At 30.9% G+C, this 26,462-nt stretch overlaps 2 protein-coding genes and 1 long non-coding RNA gene across 3 annotated transcripts; all 3 read left to right on the plus strand.

Annotated features, from left to right (window-relative positions):
- Positions 1-1,298: 1,298 nt before the first annotated feature.
- Positions 1,299-1,714, plus strand: LOC102661898 (uncharacterized). Its single transcript, XR_005889214.1, has 3 exons — positions 1,299-1,416; positions 1,510-1,597; positions 1,676-1,714. It is a non-coding gene; the product is annotated as an uncharacterized lncRNA (long non-coding RNA).
- A 3,892-nt stretch (positions 1,715-5,606) lies between these two features.
- Positions 5,607-8,824, plus strand: LOC102662027 (protein NETWORKED 1D-like). The gene is made up of 5 exons (XM_041011411.1): positions 5,607-5,903; positions 6,031-7,152; positions 8,305-8,306; positions 8,391-8,565; positions 8,696-8,824. The coding sequence occupies exons 1-5, from the start codon at positions 5,607-5,609 to the stop codon at positions 8,822-8,824; spliced, it is 1,725 nt and encodes a 574-aa protein (XP_040867345.1).
- Positions 8,825-18,195: 9,371 nt separating this feature from the next.
- LOC102667350 (uncharacterized) lies at positions 18,196-25,576 on the plus strand. The gene is made up of 5 exons (XM_041011412.1): positions 18,196-18,432; positions 18,683-18,884; positions 24,269-24,711; positions 24,959-25,163; positions 25,248-25,576. The coding sequence occupies exons 1-5, from the start codon at positions 18,196-18,198 to the stop codon at positions 25,574-25,576; spliced, it is 1,416 nt and encodes a 471-aa protein (XP_040867346.1).
- The last annotated feature ends 886 nt before the right edge of the window (positions 25,577-26,462 follow it).

A 26,462-nucleotide genomic window follows, 5' to 3' on the forward strand; every position in this document is an offset into this window, starting at 1 on the left:
AATTTACTTCTCACGGTGCTCAAACAAGTGTGTTGGGTACAGCTATAAAGATCTGAGTCAATGAGGTTGTTAGGCAAGCTTGTCTCTGGGCCATCTCTTTAAATTCCTTGTTTCGTCCATTTGGGCTCCCTTCTACTTTATTTGTTAATGATTAATGGTGATGGGTATTTATATATCCATTTGGAAAATGAGTAATAGAGTCTTTGGGTTAGAGTTCAACTGAACATAACCTACTTTTTAAAAAAAAATAAAATCTACCAGTGTTATTACTTCTCTATTTTGTGCATTGAGGTGTGCAAACAGACATTTTGTGCTTGTGAGTGTGCATGTTCTTATGTAGAGGTTATTTATATGCAAACAACTTTACTGTCTGCAGAAAGGTAAACGAAGTTATTGTAAGATAGACAAAACATTGAACCTTTTAACCACTCCACTTTTTAAAGTTCTCAGTAGAGTAGGAAAGAAGTCAAAGATACAACTATTGACAATTCTGAGAAATGAAGAAATAGCACAGATGAGAAACTCAATAAGAGAGAAAGAGATGGTGGTGAGAGAACTGGAACGTAAAATTGTTCAACTTGAACAACATAATAAGGAATTGGGAGATTTACTTAAAGAACTCAGGGAAGCTCAGATTAATAATGGTGGAGCAAATTCGGTGACATCAAAGCTCCACACAAGCTTAGACGGTTGGAAGAGGTGCATAAACACTGCGCCTCAATTGTCAAGTCTAAAGAATCTCAATGGGGTGATCAAGTGGCAAAGATGGAAGCAGATATTGTTACTTATAAGTCTACACTGACCAACAAAGAACAAGAAATAAGGGAGCTTCAGATGGAATTGGAAAATTGTTATTATGCCATTGAAGAGAATCACTTGGGACTCTTGATCTTTAAATCTGAACTTGTTGAGGCTTACTCCAAATCATGCAGGGGCAGGGCAGACCTTGATAAAGCATTTGATATCAAAGAGAATGAAGACATGGTTCTAATTTCTGTAGAGCAATTGAGAGTGAAAGACAAGTCTGTAAAAACTATGGCACAAGCTGCACAACAACACTATCTGTTGGAGGAAGAGCTTAAACAACAAAAGAAAAAACTCGAGGAATCATCTGAGGGTCAACTAATCTTGGAAGAGCAACTGCTGCAGATGGAATACACCGTACAATATGAAAGAAATGCAGCATTTGAGGCTCTAGAAGTGCTGGAACAGGAAATAGCCAATAAAAATGATGAAATATGTCGATTAAATTGTGAAGCACATGATTGGAACGCACTCTGCTGAAACCCTTAAAGTATCCTATGAACCAAGTTATCATTATGATTATCATATATCTAACAGACAGAAGACTTCTGGTGCTGAGGGGGAGCGTTTAAAAGAAGCAGCTAACATCAATAAATCATTATCTACCTTGGGGTATTTACATTTTAGCTTAATACATTAAGATTTTGAATTGTCTTATTTCTGCTTTCTCATTGAGTAACTAGTATTCTCTAATCATTCTTGCAGTCATGTTATTATGATACTAGTGGATGTGGCAAATGGGAAGCAGAGGCATATCCCTTACAGAGACTCTAGACTAACTTTTCTTCTTCAGGTTGATTTATATGCTGGTTTAGTTTGACTCTTTAGTCTCAGGGTTCTTTTGTTCATCACTATTTAGCATAAAATGCAGGACTCTCTTGGCGGAAACTCAAAAACAATGATCATTGCCAATGTCAGCCCTTCTATCTGGTTTGTTTATTTATCTGGAACTATATTTGGCATAATAATATGAGTGTCATTCTATGATCAGACTGAATTTCTTTCAAAGGAATGAATCTCATCAACCTATCACTATACATTCCATATATTTTTCTTGTAGGCTGTGGTGAACGAAGATTCTACTGGGGATGTAATTGCTTTACAACATCAAATTCGACTTTTGAAGGTGGTATCAGTTATTTCTTGTAGTATAAGTTTTATGTGAGTTGCTAATTTAACTAAAATGATAAATTTTTGGGCCAGGAAGAGCTTTCTATCCTCAAACGACGTCAGAATGTCTCTAGGTCTTTGTCATTTTCTTTGTCATCGATCAGAGATATAAAACAATCACTAGAACTCGAAGACTGTTGCCTAGAAAATGCAACTGACATGGTTGACCAACATGAAGATAACATGCCGAATTATGAATCCAAGGGCATCAGAATGTCCCACAAACAGGTATACATGGGTAGGCTTGGCTATGTTAATGAAGGCTAGTGTAATGACAATTTATGTATGAAGGATGAACCAATGTTTCTATTGTTTTCATGCCTTGTTGCTTCAAGATATATTGAATTAAGGCCATCTTTTCCTTTTTTGTTTTGGACATTTTAATGCTTTTAACAAGATCTTAATCAAAGCTTAATAAGGAAAAAATATATTTCAACCAAGAGTGAATACTGTGAATGAATTTAGTAGGTCGGCAGAGATTGATACGAAAATGAGGAGGGGGAACAAAACCCAGAAGAGTTTATAATTTACAAACTATAAATCATGGTTTCAATACATCATGGATTTAGTATGCCAAGGCTTCGTATTCTTAACAAAGAGGGGGAAGAAAACTCAGCAGAGGTTATAATTTACAAACTATAAATCAGAGTTTTAATACATCTTGAATTTAGTAGGCCAAAGCTAGTATTCTTGTTCTACCATATTTTCTCAAGTTACTGAAAATGGCACATCCAATAGTTTCTCAACTCATGCAAAGAACACAGGCATACATGACGTGACACGCATGTCACAACACAATCAGCATTTTTGCATGGTTAAAATTCCTGTTCAGATGGACCAAAATATGTTGTATTCAGATTAAAAATAAAAACAGTGGTGTGTTTGTCAGGTAAGTAGAGAGAGAATTCATCAAGAACATCTTACAGTTTGAGTTTTGCTAGGCTCTACTGCAGGTTTGCTATGAGGATCAGTGGCAGTCTTTCCTGGTGAATCTGGGTTGCCACCTGTCTTTTTCTCATCCCTGGCCTTATTAAAAATCACTGTGAACTCCTCAGCTGAGGTTGGATCATTGACATCCCATTCACCAAATTTTGGAAGTGGTCGGCCCTTTTCCTGTAGGATAATTAGATTAGCCAATGCAAAATAAAGACTCAAAATATTTTTAAAATAATTCCTTAACATTTTTATAAACTTGATAATTATATAACTGGAAAGAAAGTGTGTAAAGCTGATAACATAATAGATGTTCTACATACTACAAAAGTTTGATAAATGCATGTCTCAAATAATAAAGTTGGTTCCTATTAAGCATAAAAGAATGAAGACCAAACATCACACATAAAAGCAGACAAGTTTGATTAAAAGGAATAGTTGTTGTTGGTAAAGAACCCAAACCTTAAGATCATAGACATGCTACTATTTGTATTATTCTAGTGTCAATTCACCTAAATTGTTCTTCCAAATTCTTATTGAATCTCTAGAAAGAGGCATGTTTCTAATTGCCAGACACCTTTGCTTATCCATTATACATCACTCACACAAAGGTCAAGTCATCATTTAGAGTTTGGACAGCACTTGACATAACTAATCACATATGATTTGCAGCACATGTATAAACCAAGTCATCACTCACACAAAGGTTCTCTCTACTTTCTTGTTTTTTCTTTTCCCTACTCAGAGACTAGCAGTCATTCATTCCTACACTGTTCAGTGGTTTAATATCCATGGTATAGACTCTATCCATCTTCTGAGAAAGTTGGATTTGTCCCGCTAGTTAGAAAAACTTTTATATTCTATACCATTCCAAATATTATGGGAAGATAAAACAGGATAAAGGTCTATCACATTGTACAATTTGACCTTTTATGGTTTGGTTTTTTAGCATTCTTGTTTCCTTTACACGGCTTAAGATCAACTTCCCTACTAGCCCTTTCTAATAAAATCTTGTTATTGTATTTAAAAGAAAAAAATCTTTGGCCAAATTATTTAAGCAACAAGAACTGAGGTTCACATATCATATTCCATACATAAAACAGAAGAGAAAAAAAGACAACAAATCACGAGGTAGTAATTCCGAAAAGGGTAGGTCGTAACATAACAAAACAACAAATAATTCAGTAATTTCACCCCGGACAAGAAAAGAAGAAAAGGAAATCAACTAGAAATCTGATCTACAAGTACCTACGATATTGATAATTGATAACAGCCTACACGATTCAGAAGCTACTAGAAAAGAGAACAAACACAAAAATAGCAACAATCACCCAAAGCACACAGTGATTCAAAAATAGGAAAAATCTCACAGTTAAACTGACTTCGATTAACACACCCAATTTAAGGCAAGACTAAAGCATGAACTAATACATCTAAACGAATTATTCACCAAACAAACATGGTAAAGAGCAGCAACATCCTAAGACTATTCTAGTCTTTCACATAACATTTGAGGATCGAACCAAAAAGGCACAGAAGTAAGCATTTCATACAAAGACAAAGAATAATAATTAGATGTAATCAGAAGAAATCAAAGACATGAACCTAAAGCTCAAATAACCGAAGGATCACGGTATCGAAATCCAGAAATGAACAACAAAAATTGAGACAAATAAATCAAAATTAATCACAGAAAAAATAAAATCAGAAAAGCAAATAAGCGATTGGAGAATCGTATACAACAACTCAATACAATGATCAAAGAGAAAATCAAATCAATTGAGAAAATACAAATTATCACAAAAAAAAGTAAGAGAGAGAAAACAACACATATTGACATCAATACGACGAGGAAATGTTTTCAGGAAAAGGAAAAGGAGCAAGTAAACTCCAATTAATAAAAGGAATCGGACAGAGGAGAAAATTCCGAGAGAGAGAGAAAGTGAGAATGAGTTAGAGAAAGAAAGTATGTGATGACAATGAAGGAAGAAAAGAGTATGCAGTAGAAGACCTTGTTGCGACTTCGAGTTGGGCCGAAAATGGGCCTTACGGAGAGCGTAACGGGATTCGTCGAACATCGTTACATGTCCGAGGGGAACTTAGTTTTTAACAGTTATTTTTCATGAATTGGCACCTTCATTGAATCACACACCATTTATCGATTTGTTATATATGGGGGAAATATATGTTTCTGACATCAAATTGGAAGGGAATTTGTTGAGATTATTATGACTATAAGGCCTTAAAATTGTAGCCAAAATGTTTTTTCTGCTAGAAGCTTTATAATATAGGATTGGCCAATGAAAGTATATTTCATCTTCAGTAATGTCTGCCACAATAATAAAATGTGGTTTAAATTTGTTTTCAGTTTCATTTCAAAATTTAAGGGGGCATATATGGATTTTTATGGAAGCATTTTCCTGAAACTGCAAATGCGTGTCTACATGAATATTTTCAAATCATCTTTGTTAGTTAATATCTTCTCATAAATATTTTTCTTTTTCTAGCTATAGATGTTGAAGCATGGAGAGATGTGATTTATTTTGTTTCACAACATATTAATTCTCAATTATATCGTTTATTTGCTTATTCTCTCAGAGATGTGACAATATTTAATTTTTCTGTTATCATCCATTTGGTACTGTCTGTGTTTTAAAAACGCTTGAACTTATCACAAGGATATTCCCTCTTGCACAGATATGGATGCCAAGGTGAAGCAAATGATTAAGCTTATTGAAGAAGATGCAGATTCCTTTGCCAGGAGAGTAGAAATGTATTATAAAAAACGCCCAGAGCTTATGAAAATGGTTGAAGAGTTTTCCAGGGCATATCGGGCATTGGCTGAGAGATATGATCATGCAACTGGAGTGATCTGCCACGCCCATAAGACCATGGCTGAAGCATTTCCTAATCAAGTTCCTATGATGCTGAGAGATGATTTACCTGCCGTTTCTCCTTCGGAGACTGAGCCACATACTCCAGAAATGCGACACCCAGTAGGGTGCATTTCTTGATCCAGATGAACCACAAAAGGATGCTTCTGCTCATTTCCATGCTATCAAAAGAAATGGTGGTTATATTGGTGAACCCGATTCTCCATTGAACAAAACCGGTTTGAAACAGCTCAATGATCTCTACATCCCTGGAGAACAAGAAAATCTTCCAAAGTTTGCTAGAAGGGGGCTCAATTTTTTTGAGATGCAGGAGGAGAGTAATCAGCAAAACCGTGGAAGCAACAACACTTTGTCTGAGTCTGAACGCGTGACAAAAGATGAGACAGAAATTTTGGCCTTGAAGAAAGCCATTGCCAAATTAGAAGATGAAAAGGAAGCTGGCTTACTTCAGTATCAACAGAGTTTGGAGAAAATTTCTAATCTCGAGTTAGAAGTGTCTACTGCACAAGAGAATTCTCGAAAACTCGATGAGCGAGCAAGTAAAGCTGAAGCTGAAGTTCAAGCCTTGAAGGAAGCCCAAATCAAATTACAAGCTGAAAGTGAAGCTAGTCTTCTTCAGTACCATGAATGCTGGGAGAAAATATCTAATCTGGAGAAAAATATTTCTTCTTTGCAAAAGGAAGCAGGAGAACTTAATGAACGAGCTACTAAAGCTGAAACTAAGTCTGAGTCCCTAAAGCAGGAACTTGCTAGAGTAGAAGCTGAAAAGGAAGCTACCCTTGTTCAATATAACCAGTGCTTGGAGACAATATCAAAACTGGAGGAGAGAATAAAAGAAGTTGAGGAGAATGCAAGAAGGATTAAGGAGCATGCCAATATAGCAGAAAAAGAAATCGAAGCTTTGGAATTACAAGTTACTAAACTTAATGAAGAAAAGGAAGATGCTGCTCTCCACTATCAGCAATGCATGGAGATAATTTCCAGTTTGGAGTATAAGCTCTCTTGTGCTGAAGAGGACGTGCATAGGCTAAATTCCAAGATAGTTGATGGGGTTGAAAAATTACAGAGTTCAAAACAAAAATGTCTTCTCTTGGAGACATCAAATCACACTCTGCAGTCAGAATTACAATCTTTGGCACAAAAAGTGGGGTCTCAAAGTGAAGAACTTAATGAGAAGCAGCAGGAATTGGGTAGACTTTGGGGTTGCATACAAGAGGAGAGACTGCGATTCATTGAGGCTGAACTGCTTTCCAAACTCTTCAGCAGTTGCATTCTCAGTCTCAGGAATAGCTTAGATCTCTTGCTTTTGAACTTAACAGTAAAGTGGAAATACTGGGGAATGTGGAATCTCGTAAGTAGGCTTTAGAGGATGAAGTACACAGGGTGAGTGAGGAAAACAAAATTCTAAATGAGGATATATTTTGCGTAAGATATATATCTTGATATGATATATATAAAATTGTATAAACCATAATAAATATATAGTTGCAATTCCAAACTTAATAACACGCTTTTTGAACAGTACTAAAAATAAAATAAAATTTAGAAATCATTGTCATCATCAATCACTTCATATTGTCTACAAGTAGGAGTATCAATCTCATTACTTTCTTGAGATCATCTCTAAAGAGGACAAATTTTATGTTTGATTGATAAAGAGATAATACTTTTATGTTTTTAATATTATTCATGCTTATTAGTCTTACATGTAATTATATTAGATTTTCATATTTTTTTAAAGGCTTGGATACTTCTCATATTCATATTGGTGGAGTATTGATATCAGATTAGGATACGTGTTAGTACTTTAAGTAACTTATTCTATACAAACGTTTGTAAATTGTATTGTATCTATAAACCTTACAAAAGTTTCTAATAAGAAGCTTTGGCTCGAGCATAGACATTAGACACATTGCAGCTTTTGCATAGCGTAATCTTAGTTGAGTTGACTAAGTTTGTAGCTCGTGTATGTATGCTAATTGTTAGCAAAAAGTGAAAAAAACAGAGGACCCTCATTTTCAAAGAGTGATATCTTTCAAATTGCTACCAAATGAAATGAAGGGAACACTACATGTGATCTCTGAAAGGCTAGGTAGAAAATGGTAAGGGAAAAGCTAGCTAGGACCAAATAGTGTGTTTCACATGAGAACAAAGATATGCACTTGTGAGATTTCACTGACCTCTATATTCAGGTATGGTCACTACTAATTATAAAGCTTGACCTTAGGCCTTGACTATATTATTTGCCTAAATTCTGACATTGTATAAAGTTAGTGATGGAGATAAAATAACAAGAATTTGCCTAGACAAGAACAAAATTGGGGTGGTATGGCAATGAGTGAAATATTGGAGAAGAGAACATGAAAATTTTCTGCAGAAAAGGTTCAAGGTGTGTGCTTTTTTTTTGGAGGAGGGGGGAGCCCTAGAAGTCTTCTGCTAACATTTACATGAAAAAAGCAGTGCTTGATTGAATGAGTATTGAGAAAGTACCTGTGCTTTGCAGATGTTTGTCTATATCATCAAATTTTAGACACTTGTACTGCTAAATATGAATTGGTTTCTATATTGCACTTGGGTTTCCTTTTGCAGGGTTGACCTTTGCCATCAAGCATATGATGATGATGACTATGAAGGAAGTTTTTGTGACAACCCTTTGCTGGAGAAGACTTCAAATGAATCAAATTTAGCAAGCATAGATAGCCATAGAAAGTGCTTTCCTTTTCGGTTTGGTCGTGTTGGAAATCGGCAAAAGATTGTGATTTTGGTATGGGGAACGAATGTTTCTTATGTAGTTTTGATTTTTACACTATCATTTTCACCTTGATTTTTTCAATTGTCTAATAATTTGCTTTACAATGTATTTCCTTTGTGTATAATGACTCGTGATTTTCCAGGTTACTTTGCTAGTTTTCATCATCGTGGTTGCTTTTGCTGTAGTAATCTGGATTGGGATAGGAAAGAATCCCATTGATTCTGAAGTGGCAGCTCAGGTATGGGACAGTAATTTTAGCTTTGGTTTATAATCTATCCATTAAAAAAACTTTTATATCTTAGATGGACTTGCTGAGAATTTAGCTAATGACAAAATATAGTTTACTAATAAAACACCATAGGAAAGCTTCAATAAGAAATAGCCACTGACCCGTTTGCAGCCCACTCAAAAATGCAACAGCTTCTTCATCAACAAGTCATCGATGACATGTGCGTGTCTTCCCTGCAACGACAATTACCAAACATCACCATTAAAAGAAATTACATGGAACCCGCGACCTTTCTTCAACAGTACACGAACCAGTTAACCTAAAACAAGGTTAAAATAAGCTAAACCTAACAAAGTTAGTAACTGACTAACCAATCTCTGTCTTCACGAAACTTCGAGCCGAGAAGTTGGAGCAATGAAGTCAAAGAGGTGAAGGAGCTTCAATGGAAGAAGGGGTAGGGCTTCAATGTAAAATCGCTGAGGTCAATGTCAAAGAAAGCGAGGGTTCAAACGAAGGAGCAAGCAGAAAGCGAGGGTTCAAACGAAGGAGCAAGCACAAAGTTCTAGGGTTCAAAGCAATCTCGAAAGCTAGTAGAAACAGCCGCGAGGTTCAAACAAAGGAGCAAGCAGTTTTCCCTTTTTTATTTTTAGAATTACGACGGTTTTTTTCTAAAAATCGGCATAAATTTTATAAAACATAACATTCTAAGGCGGTTTTCAATAACCGCCTTAGAAAGTGCATCGTAAAATGCAATTTGTTACACAAAAATTACAAAAATGCCACCGCACCACTTTCTAAAGCGGTTCCTCAAATTCCTTACAAAAATGCCATCACAAAAAAGTCATTTTTCTAGTAGTGTTAGTATTTTTTATATTATTTTATGTCATATTTATAAATAGATTAAAAGTATTATATAAATTTATGTATTCTGTTTATCCAAATTAAAATGTGATATGCGAATAAAAATTATCAAATTGTTGGTTGCCCTATTGTTTTATTGTATTTTTCCACTTCATTTGAGTAAGAACTTCTCATTCTTTCCTCTTCTTTATGCACTATTGTTTTTTTTTTTTTTATTAATTCACTCTCATCTTTTGATTTGATGTCACCATCGAACTCATGCCCTTATGGTTTCAAATCATACCTGAAACACCTGGCTTAAATGTAAACACTTGAATTTTAGTCATAGAAAAAGAGAAAAACAAAATTGCATACAATCATAGGTGGGGAAAATTTAAAAGGATAATCATAAAAAAAAGTAAACTATTTTTCTCAACTCTATATTTAATTACAAAATTAATATAAGTAAAAAATATTGTCAAGTTAAAAGTATGTTTCTACGTCGCACGTGTTTCATAGTGGTATAGTAATTAAAATAGACTTTAAGATTATTTTAAATGATTTTTTCTTCCAAAAAGTAAAAGCTAATAGTATTCGAAAAGCATAACATATATATAAATTTGAATATAACTAAAGTTCAATATAAGATGATTTGAAAAAATGTTAAAATGCAATTTAAAAATAAAAAGCTTGAAACATGAGATAAAAAATATCTTAAAAATGCAAGAGATAAAAAATATCTTAAAATATTTTAAAAATGTTAAAATGCAATTTAAAAATAAAAAGGACATACTAAAATAGACAAGAGATAAAAAATATCTTAAAATATTTTCATTGGAAAAAAAAAACTCCTAGAAGAAAGGTTATCATTTAAGATGATTTTTTTTTAAAATTTATATATAGGAAATATGTACGCTAAAATTAAAAATATAGGAAAAGTGCTTGTAACAAATACTTTGGACCTCAGATAATATGTCTCAAGGAAGTGAGAGGTGTAAGGACTTGTTTTGATTGTGTTTTGAGCTTTTACTTTTAAAAGTATTTTGTAAAACTCTTGAGACAAGTGTGTTTTGATTGAACAACTGTTTTTTCAGGATAGGATGAGGAAAAAAAACTGTTTGGTAAGTAGTATTAATTAACGGTTTCGGATATGAGAAAATAGAAATTAAAGCCTCTTTTTTTATTTCAAAAGAAACTACTCAATCATATTTATTTTTTATCGATAGAAATTGAAGTATCATTTGAGGGTCCTTAATCACTTATGCTATTGGAAGAGGTTATTATTTTTACTTTTTAATTTTATCAGCAAAAACAAATTTATTCAGAAGCAGGTCTGCCATACAATGGCAGCATGCCCTGGAAGTTGTCTAGCCGTTTGATTGGGGAGTTTGGTTTCCCTTCTTTTCCATGTGGCTGTGCAGTCACGGAACTGCTCATACATCATTGATCAAACAACTTCCCTATAAAAAAAATTATTATCCAGTTCGTAGATCAAACAACTTCCATACATAAAAAATAAATAATATTATCAACTTCCATAAATAAAAAATAAACTTCTTTACTCAATTCAATGTATCTTACATCACTGATCATATAACTTTCATATATTAATACTAAAATAGATTTTTTTAAATGGTAAATTTATTTTCAAATTTAACTTATTTAAATAAAAAATGTGTAAAGTGAAAATTAAGGTTTAAATATATTTTTGGTCCCTAATAAATATCATTTTTTGTGTTTGGTTTCTAATAAATTTTTGTTTCGTGATGAGTTCCTAATATTTGAGATCTCCTTACGTGACCGTTAATTTGTTACCCAGGTATGTCACGTGTGATTCTTATCTGATTGAGATTACATGTAGGATTTTTTTTTAATTTTTAAAAAGCAAAAATGATATCATTTGCGTAATCTTTTTGTTTTCACCTTTACCACCATGACCCTAAACATGGTTGTCCTAATGGCCATGGTTGCCACCAACATCCTCTCCCTCTACCACCTCTACTCTACCCTCCAATTGCCCAAACCACCCCCACGAGTCCCCGACCAACTCCTCCACTAACTCCACACCATATGTGTCACCATCAACCACCTCACACACCTCCAAAACACCAGCAACCCAACCAAAAAATCCACCATCCCTACAGATTTGATTGCTTGAACAAACAAAACCCAACCAAAAATGATGTCGTTTGGATTTAGGTACATCACCATCTCCTTCACATCCATTGTTCCCTTCATTGTCACCAAGTTCTTGTTTCTGTCAAGGTGATAACTGCTAAATAATTGTATTTTGATAGTAGAAAATTAGTCAAATATTGGCCTGAAATTAATTATTTAGCAGTTATTTGTGATTAAAAGTTAGAAAATTAATTAAATTGAATTTTTGGTTGCAGATATAAAAATTGGAGGTGTAACAAGCAAAAAGGACAGAAAAATTGAAGAAAAGAAGAAAATTTGAAGAAGGCCCAGCCCAATACGCACGCTCAACGCGCGTCATGGGCTAAGCGGGCCAAGAAGTACACGCGCTATGCGCGGGGTGTCGCGCTAAGCACGCCTACAAAGGCCCAAAGCCCACTTCAGCATCTATAAATAGAGAACCAGTCCAAGGGACAGACACCACCACAAAACCCCCTCTCCTAGGGGTTTCATTTACTCCTTTTCTTTCTTTCACCCCTCCTCTCATTGTAAAACCCTCATGACTATGAGTGGCTAAACCCCCTAGCTAGGGCCTGGCAGGCCTAAAAAGCCAATGATGTATGGAGCATTTCAAGAGTTATCAATAAAAAAAGGAATTCCCTCCAGGTTCTTGTATTTATTTACCTTTCTTTCTTTTTACATCCTGTATCTCGGAACTTGCTTTCTGTTAGGGTTTAGTCCACTCGGAAGAGGGTAAAGCCTAATTAGGGGTAAGGAATGAATACTTGTATCTATTTTAAGGGTTAGGCCACTCGGGAGAGGGTAACGCTTAATAAAACACTAAAAGGAAGAAATTATCAGGTTATCTTTTAGAGGGTTTTCCTTCCAGGTTCTTTTATCTGCCTTTCTTTCTTAATTATTCTGCATCTCGGACTTTATTTTCTGTTAGTCTTTAGGCCACTCGGGAGAGGGTAAAGCCTAATTAGGGATAAGGAATGAATGCGTGAATCGGTTTTAAGGGTTAGGCCACTCAGGAGAGGCTAACGCTTAATAGAACAATAAAAGAAAGAAATCATTGGGTTAGCATGACTTAATGCCCCAATGCCCATGCTTTAGCAAACATCTAGAATGTAATCTTAATGCATCTTAGTTATTGAGTCTTCGCAAAGGGCATTTGGAAGATAGGTAATTAAGGTAGGCTTGTCATCGTGAGGCATCAGGGGCAAGTAGATGGATAGATATGGGGCATAATTAGTTCACTGGTATTGATAACAGACAAATCCTGAATCCATATATCTAGGCTGATTAGACTTGTTAGGTTTTAGCGATTTTAATATATAGATTTATTCCTTATTTTACTGTTGGGTTTTCTTAGAAGTAGTTATTCTTATCTTTATCATATTTCAATTTAAATATTTTATCTTCTATTTTGATCTTTCAATCTTTTATCTTTTTATATCTTCTAATTTCATCTTTAAATATCTTATCTTTTCTTTTATCTTCTAATTTTATCTTTAAATATCTTATCTTTTCTTTACCTTATCTTCTATCTTTCTTTATCTTTTATTTTAAATTCTTATCTCTTGCTTTTAAATTGGGTTTGCATTAATCTAAGTACAAACAAAGTCCTTGTGGATTCGATACTCGGACTTCCCAGAACTTTACTACTTGTGACAATTTGGTACACTTGCCAACTAGTTAACACAAGGCTTAATAAATTCGTTCAATTAGAGGAAAATGAAGATTAATTAATAATTAATTACCTTCTTAGGTTTTTCTTCTGGTTTTTTCTCCTCAGGTTTCTTCTTTTCAACCTTCTTCTTTGGTGGTTTTTCTGCGGCAGTAGCTTCTTTTTTCCCCGGAGCTGAGATGATGTCAGGTTTCTTCACTTTGTTCGACGATAGATCTGCCTTAATGGTCTCAGCACCTGCATCATGTTTTCGCCATTTCTTCAATTTTGAATCTCATGAACAAAAATTACTGCAATATAACCTTAGCCAGTGTTGAGGAAGAATATGATGTTTGTTGAGGCTTGGAGAGAGGGAAGAGATAAAATGCATGGAGGCGACGCCAAGTGAGGACCACGGATAGTAGTTGTTGCTCCCCACAGTCAACGTTTGTCCACTGCTTTGTGCAGATCAGTTCCCAAAGCATCTCATTCTGTGTTGTCTTGTGTCATTGCTTGTTCACGCACCCCGACATTGTCAGGGTCCGCACGTCCACATGCTTCAACACCTCAAACAAAAGGTTATCGTCGAAACGCGCCAACCACTCCACGCGCTCCACGTCGTCATTGTTTTCCACTGGCTTCACCTTCTTCTTCATCTTCTTGTCCTCTATATCGTCGTCACTCGCTGATGGTGGCAGTGGACGCTTCACCGTTGTTAGGGGTGGGTAAGTGGGCTCGAGACCATGGACTGTCCCACGGGGCACGCCGTCCACGAGAGTAGCAAACCAATTTTTTTAAACAATCCATAGTTATACAGTATTTTAGGCCCGCCCTGCTTAGCCCGCGGGTTATGCGGGTTTGGTCTACGGGGTCCGCGGCTTGGCCTGTAGGTCCACTTACTAAACCCAAATATATATTTTTAGTTAAAAACTGAAAGTGTCAGGCATTGTTGTGCATTTTAAATTAGGCAAAAACTTAGATAAAATTTCTTTACTAGAGTAACTTTTAAGTGTTATCATAGTTGTTTTTTTAAATTAGAACTAATAAAGTTTTATCTTGAAAATATGTATAATCTTTTAATATAAATTTTTATTACACGAATTACTAAGTACAACTTTGATTTTAATTGAAAAATAATTCAAACATTACTTAAGAACATGTACTGTAAGACATGTATCAACATCATTTTGTAGCACACATTAATTGCAGTACAAGTGTAGCTTTAAGACTCATTCATACAGTGTATGTGATATAACATTTACTTCTATTCAATTAAAAAATCATTTGTTGTTGGAGATGTATAAGTTTCATATTTTAGATTTATTGTTTGGATTTTCTTTTGTTAAGACATTATTTATTTTATTGATATAATTGACTAATTGTTCATATTTTATTTACATTTGTGTTGAACTTAATTTGATTGTGTTGCATTTTTGTTGAAATTATAATTTTTTTTAAATCTAGTCCCGCGTACCGACCCATTTAACATGCGGGGTCTGTGGGGCAGGAGCGAACCAATTTATTAGGTCCATGTAAGAAAACGGGGCGGACTAGCTCGGTCCGCTGCCAATGCGAGCGTATATAGGCGAGTCTTACACGGGGTGGGCTGGCCCGCTTACCCACCCCGAATCGTTGAGATCACTGAACACGAATGCAAGCACCCTTTTGTCTTTCAGGTCTGGCGGTGGCAGAAAGTAGGTGTTTGGTTTGTGACACTGTGGTTTTTCCTACTGTGGAGAAGAAGGAGAAGAACGACGTTGTTTTTTACTTTTAAAAAAAATCACGTGTAATCTCACTCAGAGACAAAGATTACATGTGGTACCACACATGACACATGCTTGCATGGTTTGTTAATAGCCACATAGGCAGATAACGATTATGAACTAACGGTAGGGACTTAGAGATAATTTTTTTCAAATATTAGATACTTGATTCGAAGGAAATATTTATTAGGGACCAAATGTAAAAAATAAGTATTTATCAAGGATCAAAAACATATTTAAGCCGAAAATTAAATATACATCCAAAGTTCATTCAAGCAAGTTATATTTAAAATTAGTTTAACACAATCTAATTTTTAATTTTAATAATTTATTTACTATTATCTTCAACAACAATAAAAAAATACTTTTTTTTTTACAAAAATCATTATCTTTTAATATTTTACCAATATATCCTTATTTTTATTTCAGTAAATATTTTAAAAAAAGGTTTATCAAATATATTGAATTATTAATGATATTCTCCATATGATACATAAGGAAAAAAAACATTAAACTAATGGTGCCCTCATTTAAAAGTCAAGATTTTAAATTTCTTTTCAGATGTTATTTGTCAAGATTTATATGCAATGGTATTATGTATTCAATACATTTAAATGATTAAAAATATAACTTCTCTAATTAATTATATATAACAAAGAATTTAAAAAAAAATTAAATAAATAATTATTTCTTAAAATAGAATGATAAAATAATAATTTTATTTTCTAAAAGTTTATAATTTTAAATATTTTTATTGTTTTAAATTCATTTTGTTTAAAATAAAATAAAATTAATATGATTTGAAGACTTTTTCCTAATTTAAATTTTATTGTTTAACGAGTCATTGAAAAGTTTTCATTATTATAATCAATGCATTTTATTTTAAAAAATATTTAATGTGTATGTCAAAGGAAGGTTTTTTCACTATTTACATACTACTTCCTCGTTTCTTTACATGTCTTTTAAGGTTGTTTTTATAAAAATCAATAAATATAATAATTTTGTTTATTTTAATAAAATAGTTGTTGAATTTTATATTTTACCTCCTTTTCTTTTCACTCCATAATAAATACATGTATAAATTAATTAAATATTAAGAGAGAAGTAAAAGTATAATTGATAAAAAAAAAAAAGTAATTAATTGATCAATATTAAACGTTATAAATGAAAAAAAAATCTTCCAAAGATCCAACAATTAAAAAGAAATGGATGTAGTACAATTTATGAAGTCTTCAATGTTGCACTTAATGTAATTAAGTCACAACAATAATAAAGGTAGAATAAATGTATCTACAATTAATTGCATTCCAATATTACAATAAATATTTAATTGTATGTCAAATGGGAGAACTTCAATTAATGACTTTTCAATTAATGAATTAATTACAATAATTAATTGCAATATTGTCCTATGTTAAAGATAAAATACATTAATTTCAATTATTTAATGCATTTACTATTTCAATAAATGATTTTAACAACAAAAAAGTTTGTCCAATATTTTAGTCTAAATACTCTTTTCATCCCTAATTATAAAATCTTTTTTAAAAATGTGTTTATTCCTTTATATATAATATCATTTTGTAAATTCTATATGCAATAATTATTTTTTTTACATATCCTTACTTAATTATTCTATCTCCAAATGTTAATGAGAAATAAATAAGTGAATAGAAAGAGAAGAAAGAGATAATTTTAAAATTATAGTACAAATAATTAACAAATTTAATTCAATAACTATTTTTGGTAAGGGATGTGAATTAGTTGAAAGAATATTATAATTGGGGACAAAGGGAGTATAAGAAAAAAACACGTCACACTAACTAACTAAGAACGTTAGTTAATCACATTTAATTGCATTAATTTTAATTAAAAATAATTTTTTTCCAACTTACTTTTTATGAAATTTGGTATAAGAAAAAAAAAGAGTAATTGAATCTAACAACTAAATGAAAGGCATTTTAGAAATAATAACATTAAATAAGGTAAATTTAAAATTTTCTTATATTTGAGAACAAGAAAAATATATATATTTTTTCTTATATTTAACAAGAAAGGGAGTACTATACTACGATAAACATGTTTTTTTACCATTATTTATATTGAGTCATCCACTTGTTAATTTATTAATAATATTAAATGTGTGTAATAAATGAATATTTAATACTTAAAACCTGAAATAATAAATATTTCAAATACTTAAGGTATGTATTAAATATTTTATATTTACTTATAATTAATTTTTTCTTTATTGGAGGCAATTTTTTTATATATATTATGGAGTTTTGTTCAACATTAATTATTTTTCCTTTTCATTCTTTTTTCAAGTATTGAAGCACATATAAGCCCAATTCTCGATGCTTGATCATCACACGCGTCAGGAAAACCAACCATCAAGACCCAAAATGACATCTCTAAACTTAGACCATATGATGGAATGAAAACGCCTTGTTTTCTCAATGCGCCTAAGATGAGTGCGTGCAAATATCCCTTAGTCACACTCACATCTATTTAATCGCACATTCAAACTCAACACTACACACAAATATCAGACTCTTTGATTTTATAGTATTTGTTTTTCTTTTTCAGTGTTTTTTTTCCTTTGTTTCACTTTTCAAATTTTGTCATGGAGTTCAAATATCGTGATGGTCAAATCCAAAGGACACCATCACCTTTGCGGCACCCTCTTCCTTCCAACACCTAGGTCTCCAATCGCCCATTACAAGGTAATACTTTTCTAATCTTTATGTTCCTTTCATCAATAGACCCTTTTTTTTTTGTTTAAAATACAAAACTTTTGTCACCAATTCATTCTATTAACAATCCAATTTCTAGGGTGTGACTTTGTATCAAGTGGCTTTCCCAAAAATGTTTCAGTGCCTAGAGTTTTTCTAATGGCCATGCCGATTAATGTCAATGAAGTGTTCCAATGAGAGTTGGAGAAAGAGAAAATATGGCGAGAGCTAGAGAAGGAAGGAATCAGGAGAGAAATCATTGCTTGCGAGATGGCATTTGCACAACGACGAGAACTGGAAGATGAAGTGAGAAAAGAACTAGAATTGGAGAGAACATTTAGAATCTCGATGCAAAGATCAGATGGGATCACATTTCGAGAACCAATTTCAGTGTCTTTTAATCACAGTATGGGTCCATTGAATAATATTACCATGTCTGGAGGGCTACCATTCCATTTACTGTCACAAGCTTCTAAGCAAATTAACAAGGATAAAGTGATTATACTAGTTAGTGTATAGTCTTATACTTAATTTATCCTTCATTTTTGTCTTTATCATTGTTTTCAATTTTGATTTTCTTTTCTTACTTCTTCTTTAGTGTTATTTGGATTGTGAAAAGGTTTTGCTCTTTTCTTTCCAGACTAAAAAAATGTCACCTTATTTGAGAATGTCTCTTGAATATATATATATATTTTTTTTTATCTTGAAGCCTTTATTTGGCTAGTGAGCATAAATGATTTTGTTTATTCCATTGCAGAATAAGCCAGATGATCATTGTGGTGAAAAGCGCAAAGCAATGACACTTGCAATTGATGACAATGAGAGTCTACAGAAGAAATCCAAGAAGGAGTGGAGTTGCGAGTTGTGTCAAATTTCTGCAACAAGTTTGAAAGGCTTGAATGATATTCAAGGGAAAAAACATAAGGCTAACAAAGAATCCACTAGAACTCAAAAAATAGGTAAGAGAAAGAAAACAACTTTATCATTGAAGAAAAGTAAACATTGTGTGAAATGTACTAAAGTCATTATTATTATGAATGCAGGGCTGGATTCAAGACCAGAAAGTGAAACACTTCATCCTTGTTTAACACCCCCACACATGCAAACTGGAATCTAAAGTAAAGGGCCAGGTTGTCCAAAAGAGCAAAGGTTTAGGTGATTTGGACGATCAAAATGAAACAACTACTAGTAAACAAGCACAGGAAACAAGCGCACTGTCAAAAGGGAAGAAATTTGAATTTTGGTGTGAGCTTTGTCAAGTTCAAACTCAATCAGAAATTGTCATGCAAAGTCATAAGAATGGAAAAAAACACTTGACAAATATGAAGAAATTTAACCACAACAATGATAGTGTTGCAAATCCTGAATGATAATACAACCCATGTTATATGTTGTGTCGTGTGTAGATTAATTCATAAATGTTTATTTCTTTCATCTATTAGTGTGTTATTTTTGTTATGCTTTAAGAGTTATCATTACAGAACGTTATATGAGGAACCCATTTAACCTGGTGTGAAAAAAGCTTGATGGATTGCATCTTTATTTAAATGTACATCCCTGAAATTCAAGAGATAAATTAAAGAAAAATAAATATTATTTTGAAAATAAAAGCAGTTCTAAATTCTCCCAAGAAACATAACTAAATGGTTTGACTCTATTATCCTTTGCACATGCTCATTTATAAATTGTAAAACATATTAGGATGTTTATTTTTCTATTGAACATCAATGCTACACGAGTGATAAATTCATGTTAAACATCTATTTGAGGCTTGGAAATAAAAAATCAAACACACTTAATCTCATAGGAAAAGATCATAAAAATTGAAGTCTGTAAATTATTTCTGTTTTATTTTACTTAAAAGTTATTTTTGAATTAAAAATAAAAAATAGTTTTAAAGAAAAATTACAGACTGGTTATTACTTTTCATTCTTTTAGCTCGAAAAATCCTTTTAATTAAAAATTGCCCGATAATTTTTTTTAAAAATGGTTTTACATAAAACTAATTATTTGATTTAATGAAAAGTATATTTATAAAATAAAAAATATTGTATGAATTATTTAATTTTACATAAAATTTAGTAGTAATAAAAAATTAATTTATATAAAATTACTTTGATAAAAACATTAGTTTAATAATATTCAAATAATAAAAATTTCAAAAGTTAATTTGTAAATGAAATTGAAATTCGAAGTTTATAAACAAACTTTTTTTCTAGGAGATTGGTTATTTTTCATGTTACTGAGCAAATTTATAAATATAAAATCATTGAAAATTTTAGAGAGCACTGTTTTATTAAAAAGAAAAAGGGAAAAAAAGTAATAAGCTCCTTAAAAAGATTGTAAAATCCACACAGCAACACTCCGAGATTGTCACCAAAAAGCAGCCAATTTAAGATAGAAAAAGACAACTTTTTCAAGCTCTTTTTATTTTATTTCTTTATTATAAACAAAGTCCTTTTCCTTTTACGGGTTTTTGTAATTTTATCTAATTTCTCCTTAAAAAGACGGGGAAAAAATAGACCAAACATCATCTAACTGCTATATTTTTTCGAAAGTTCATTTTCTTTTCTTCTCAATTAGTTAACATGAATAAGCGAACTACAAGCCGAAAAAACTCTTTTCCTACATATTATATTTCTTGCAAAGTTAAGCTTGAACATGAATCAAGATTAACATGCATGCACTTGCTTTATAGGATGCAAAATATACTCTATGTTCGATTCGATATTTTTCTTTTAAAAACAATCATAATCACTTGATTCAAGATTTAATCACATTTAAGATTTTCATTCTTCTCAAAAGTATATTTTATGAAAATTAAATTCAGCTCATTTCTTACAAACTCAATCCAAACGTAAAAAATAAAATAAACATTAGAAATTGGGAATGTAAAGATTTCCTGGCTTAAGCAGCCCAAGTGACAAATCATGTGCTTAGAACTCTGGCCACCCAGTCCAATTTCTTATGCAACTTCTACAGAATAGACATTTCACAATTCCTTTGTCGTGGCGTCCAAACTCTCAACATGCTAACCTTAAATTCTAGTAAGGTAGATAGTATTTTTTTATATACAAAGATTTCTTCTAAATGGCTGATGAGTTAGGTTGAGACATTATACATAGAAGGCAACAATAGTTTGATGTTTGATTTATTGGCATTCACTTCACAAATGTAACACACTATTATAAACGTCCTTGACCAATTTAAATTAAAGAGGAATTTGACTTTTGTTCTTTGAAAAAAAAACCATACTACCATTAAAGAAAAAAAAATTAAATGGATAGAAATAAAAACAAAAAAGAAAAAAATAAACTTATTTACACAAAATAAATAATATTATCAAGTTCAATGTATCGTCGGTACAATAACTGATCAAACATCTTCCATATATTAATCCTAAAATAGATATTTAAATATTTTTTAAAACTGTAAATTTATTTTCAAATTTAAATTATTTAAATAAAAAATGTGTAAAGTGAAAATTAAATATACATCCAAATTTCGTTTAAGCAAGTTATATTTAAAATTACTTTGGTACAATATAATTTTTAATTAATTTACTTATCTGTTTACTTCATATAAATATTTTCACTTCACAAATGTTATATACACTACTACAAACGTCCTTGACCAATTTAAATTAACGGGGAATTTGACTTTTGATCATTGGAAAAAAAACCATGCAACCATGAAAGAAAAAAATTTAAAAGGATAGAAATAAACAGAAAAAAATAAACTTATTAACATTAAATAAATAATATTATCAAGTTCAATGTATTGTATGTGCATCACTACTGATCAAACAACTTCCATATATTAATACTAAAATAGATTTTTTAAGATTTTCTTAAATGGTAAATTCATTTTCAAATTTAACTTATTTAAATAAAAAATGTGTAAAGTGGAAATTAAATATACATCCAAATTTCATTCAAGCAAGTTATATTTAAAATTACTTTAATACAATCTAATTTTTAATTTTACTTATCTGTTTACTTCATATAAATATTTAACTTTTTAATAATTTATTTACTATTATCTTCAACAACAATAATTAATTTATAAAAATGATTTTTTTATTAAAATAATTATATTTAATACTTTACCAATGCATTCTCATTTTTATTTCAAGAAATATTTTAAGAAAAGGTTTATCAGATATATTAAATTACTAATGATATTCTCGATATGAAACATAAGATAAAAAAACATTAAACTAATGGTGCCCTCGTTTAAAAGTCAAGATTTTAAATTTATTTTCAGATGTTATATGTCAAGATTTATATGGAATATTATGCATTCAATACATTTAACTAATTAAAAATAAAACTTCTCTAATTAATTGTATATAACAAATAATTTAAAACAAAAAAATAAAATAATTATTGTTTAAAATTGAATCAAAAAATATTTTTTTAAAAAGTATATAATTCAAACATTTTTATTGTTTAAAATTCATATTATTTAAAATAAAATAAAATATTTTTTATATTTTATTATTTAAAATAAAATAAAATTAATATGCTTTGAAGACTTTTTCCTAATTTAAATTTTATTGTTTAATGAGTCATTGAGTAGTTTTCATTATTGTAATCAGTGCATTTTATTTTTAAAAATATTTAATGTATATGTCAAATGAAAGGTTTTTTTCACTATTTACATATTACTTCCTCGTTTCTTTACCTGTCTTTTAATGTTGTTTTTATATAAATCAAGAAATATAATAATTTTTGTTTATTTTAATAAAATAGTTGTTGGATTTTATATTGTACCTCCTATTTTTTTTTCACTCCATAATAAATACATGTATAAATTAATTAAATATTAAGAGAAAAGTAAAATTATAATTGATAAAAAAAGTAATTAATCAATATTAAACTTTATAAATGAAAAATAAAAGAAAATATTCCAAAAATCCAACAATTAAAAAAATGGATGTAGTACAATTTATGAAGTATTCAATGTTGCAATTAATGTAATTAAGTTACCACGAAGGTAAAATAAATATATCTATAATTAATTGCATTACAATATTGCAATAATTATTTAATTGTATGTCAAATGGGAGAATTTCAATTAATGAATTAATTACAATAATTAATTGCAATATTGTCCTATGTTAAAGATAAAATACATTAATTTCAATTATATAATGCATTTACTATTTCAATAAATGTTTTTAACAAAAAAAAGTTTTTCCAATATTTTAGTCTAATACTCTTTTCATCCCTAATTATAAAATATTTTTAAAAGATTTGTTTATTCCTTTTTATATAATATCATTTTGTAAATTCTATATGCAATAATTATTTCCTTTTTGCAAATCCTTACTTAATTATTCTATCTTCAAATATTAATAAGAAACAAACAAGTGGATAGAAAGAGAAGAAAGAAATAATTATAAAATTACAGTACAAATAATTAAAAAAAATTCAATTCAATAACCATTTTTGGTAAGGGTTGTGAATTAGTTGAAAGAATATTATAATTGGGGACGAAGAGAGTATAAGAAAAAAAAACGTCACACTAACTAAATAAGAAAGTTAGTTAATCACATTTAATTACATTAATTTTAATTAAAAAGTAATTTTTTCCAACTTAATTTTCATGAAATTTGGTATAAGAAAAAGAAAGAATAATTGAAAATAATATCTCAACTAAAAGAAAGGTATTTTAGAGATAGTAACATTAAATGAAGTAAAATTAAAATTTTCTTATATATGTTTTTTGACCATTATTTGTATTGAGTCATCCACTTGTTAATTTATTAATAATATTAAATGTGTGTAATAAATGAATATTTAATGCTTAAAACATGAAGTAATAAATATTTCAAATACTTTAACGTATGTATTAATACTTGATTATCACACGCGTCACCAAAATCAAGCATCATCACCACAAAATGACATCTCTAAATTTAGACCATCTGATGGAATGAAAACACCTTGTTCTCTCAATGCGCCTTAGACGCGTGCGCACAAATACCCCTTAGTCACACTCACATCTATTTAATGGCACATTCAAACTCAACACTACACACAAATATCAGACTCTTTGATCTTATAAGCACTTGTTTTTCTTTCCCAGTGTTTTTTTTTCATTTGTTTCACTTTTCAAATTTTGTCATGGAGTTCAAAATATCGTGATGGTCAAATCCGAAGGACACCATCACCATTGCGGAGCCCTCTTCCTTCCAACTCCTATGTCTCCAATCGCCCATTACATGGTAACACTTTTCTAATCTTTATGTTCCTTTCATCAATAGACCCATTTGTTTTTTTTGTTTAAATACAAAACTTTTGTCACCAATTCATTCTATTAACAATCCAATTTCCAGGGTGTGACTTTGCATCAGGTGGCTTTCCTAGCAATGTTTCAGCGCCTAGAGTTTTCCCAATGGTCATGCCGATCAATGTCAACGAAGTATTCCAACGAGAGTTGGAGAAAGAGCAAATATGGCGAGAGCTAGAGAAGGAAAAAATCAGGAGAGAAATCATTGCTCGTGAGATGGCTTTTGCACAACGACGAGAGTTGGAAGACGAAGTGAGAAAGGAAATGGAATTAGAGAGAACATCTAGAATGTCGATGCAAAGATCAGAGGGGATTGCATTTCGAGAACCAATTTCAGAGTCTATTAATCAGAGTCGGTTGAATAACATTACCATGTTTGGTGGGCTACCATTCCATTTATCGTCCCAAGCTTCTAAGCAAATTCACACGGATAATATCCTATTTGATAACAAAGAAGCTTCTAATAGCAAGGATAAAGTGATTATATTGGTTAGTGTATAGACTTATGTTTAATTTATCCTTCATTTTTGTCTTTATCATTGTTTTCAATTTTGATTTTCTTTTCCTACTTCTTCTTTAGTGTTATTTGGTCTATGAAAAGGTTTTACTCTTTTCGTTGTTGACTAAAATTAAAAAATGCCACCTTATTTGAGAATGTCTCTTGAATATATATATTTTTATCTTGAAGCCTTCACTTGGCTGGTGAGCATAAATGCTTTTGTTTATCCCATTGCAGAATAAGCCAGATGATCATTGTGGAGAAAAGCGCAAAGCAATTACACTTGCAATTGATGACAATGAGAGTCTACGGAAGAAAGCCAAGAAGGAGTGGACTTGCGAGTTGTGTCAAATTTCTACAACAAGTGAGAAAGGCTTGAATGATCATATTCAAGGGAAAAAACATAAGGCTAACAAAGAATCCACTAGAACTCAAAAAATAGGTAAGAGAAAGAAAACAACTTTATCATTGAAGAAAAGTAAACATTGTGTGAAATGTACTAAAGTCATCATTATTATGAATGCAGGGCTGGATTCAAGACCAGAAAGTGAAACACTTCATCCTTGTTTCACACCCGCGGACACATGCAATATGGAATCTGAAGAAAAGGGCCAAGTTGTCCCAAAGAGCAAAGGTTTAGGTGATTTGGACGATCAAAATGAAACAACTACTAGTAAACAAGCACAGGAAACAAGCGCACTATCAAAAGGGAAGAAATTTGATTTTTGGTGTGAGCTTTGTCAAGTTCAAACTCAATCAGAAATTGTCATGCAAAGTCATCAAAATGGAAAAAAACACTTGAGAAATATGAAGAAATTGAATCACAACAATGATGGTGTTGCAAATCTTGGATAACAATACAACTCATGTTATATGTTGTGTAGTGTGTACCTTCATAAATGTTTATTTCTTTCATTTATTAATGTGCTATTTTTTGTATGCTTTAAAAGTTATGATTATAGAGTTATATGATGAGGAACCCATTTAACCTGGTGTGAAAAAAGCCTGAGGCATTGCATCTTTATTTAAATGTACATCCCTGAAATTGAAGTGATAAATTAAAGAAGAAGAAAAAATATTATTTTGAAAATAAAAGCACTTCTAAATTCTCCCAAGAAACATAACTAAATGATTTGACTCTATTATCTTCGCACATGCTCGTTTATAAATTGCAAACATATTAGGATGTTTATTTTTCTATAGAACATCAATACTACGCGAGTGATAAATTCATGTTAAACATATATTTTAGGCTTGGAAATAAAAAAATCAAAACACTTAATCATAGGAAAAGCTCATAAAAATTGAAGTCTGTAAATTATTTATGTTTTATTTTACTTAAAAGTTATTTTTTATTGAAATAAAAAACAATAGTGGTAAAGAAAAATTAAACACTGGTTATTAATTTTCATTCTTTTAGCATGAAAGAACCTTTTAATTAAAAAATTGTCTGATATTTTTTGTTAAAAATGGTTTTATTTAGATCTAATTATTTGATTTAATAAAAAAGTATATTTATAAAATAAAAAATATTGTATAAATTATTTAATTTTACATAAAATTTAGTAATAATAAAAAAATTTAATTTATATAAAATTAGTTTAATAATATGCAAATAATAAAAATTTGAAAAGTTACTTTGTAAATGAAATCGAAATTCGAAGTTTATAACCAAACTTTTTTTCTAGGAGATTGGTTATTTTTCATGTTACTGAGAAATTTTATAAATATGAAACCATTG

Source organism: Glycine max, chromosome 17 (genome assembly GCF_000004515.6).
Source record: "Glycine max cultivar Williams 82 chromosome 17, Glycine_max_v4.0, whole genome shotgun sequence".
In the NCBI taxonomy this organism is placed as follows: Eukaryota; Viridiplantae; Streptophyta; class Magnoliopsida; order Fabales; family Fabaceae; genus Glycine; species Glycine max.

What these genes read in the sequence shown, in the direction of transcription:
- LOC102667350 (XM_041011412.1), top strand. Translation starts at nt 18,196, where the DNA reads ATGGCATTTGCACAACGACGAGAACTGGAAGATGAAGTGAGAAAAGAA. An exon ending in AGGATAAAGTGATTATATTG is followed by an intron (nt 24,712 to 24,958) that starts GTTAGTGTATAG and finishes ATCCCATTGCAG; the next exon opens with AATAAGCCAGATGATCATTG. An exon ending in CACTAGAACTCAAAAAATAG is followed by an intron (nt 25,164 to 25,247) that starts GTAAGAGAAAGA and finishes TTATGAATGCAG; the next exon opens with GGCTGGATTCAAGACCAGAA.
- LOC102662027 (XM_041011411.1), top strand. Translation starts at nt 5,607, where the DNA reads ATGGATGCCAAGGTGAAGCAAATGATTAAGCTTATTGAAGAAGATGCA. An exon ending in CTCCAGAAATGCGACACCCA is followed by an intron (nt 5,904 to 6,030) that starts GTAGGGTGCATT and finishes GGTTTGAAACAG; the next exon opens with CTCAATGATCTCTACATCCC. An exon ending in GGCAAAAGATTGTGATTTTG is followed by an intron (nt 8,566 to 8,695) that starts GTATGGGGAACG and finishes GTGATTTTCCAG; the next exon opens with GTTACTTTGCTAGTTTTCAT.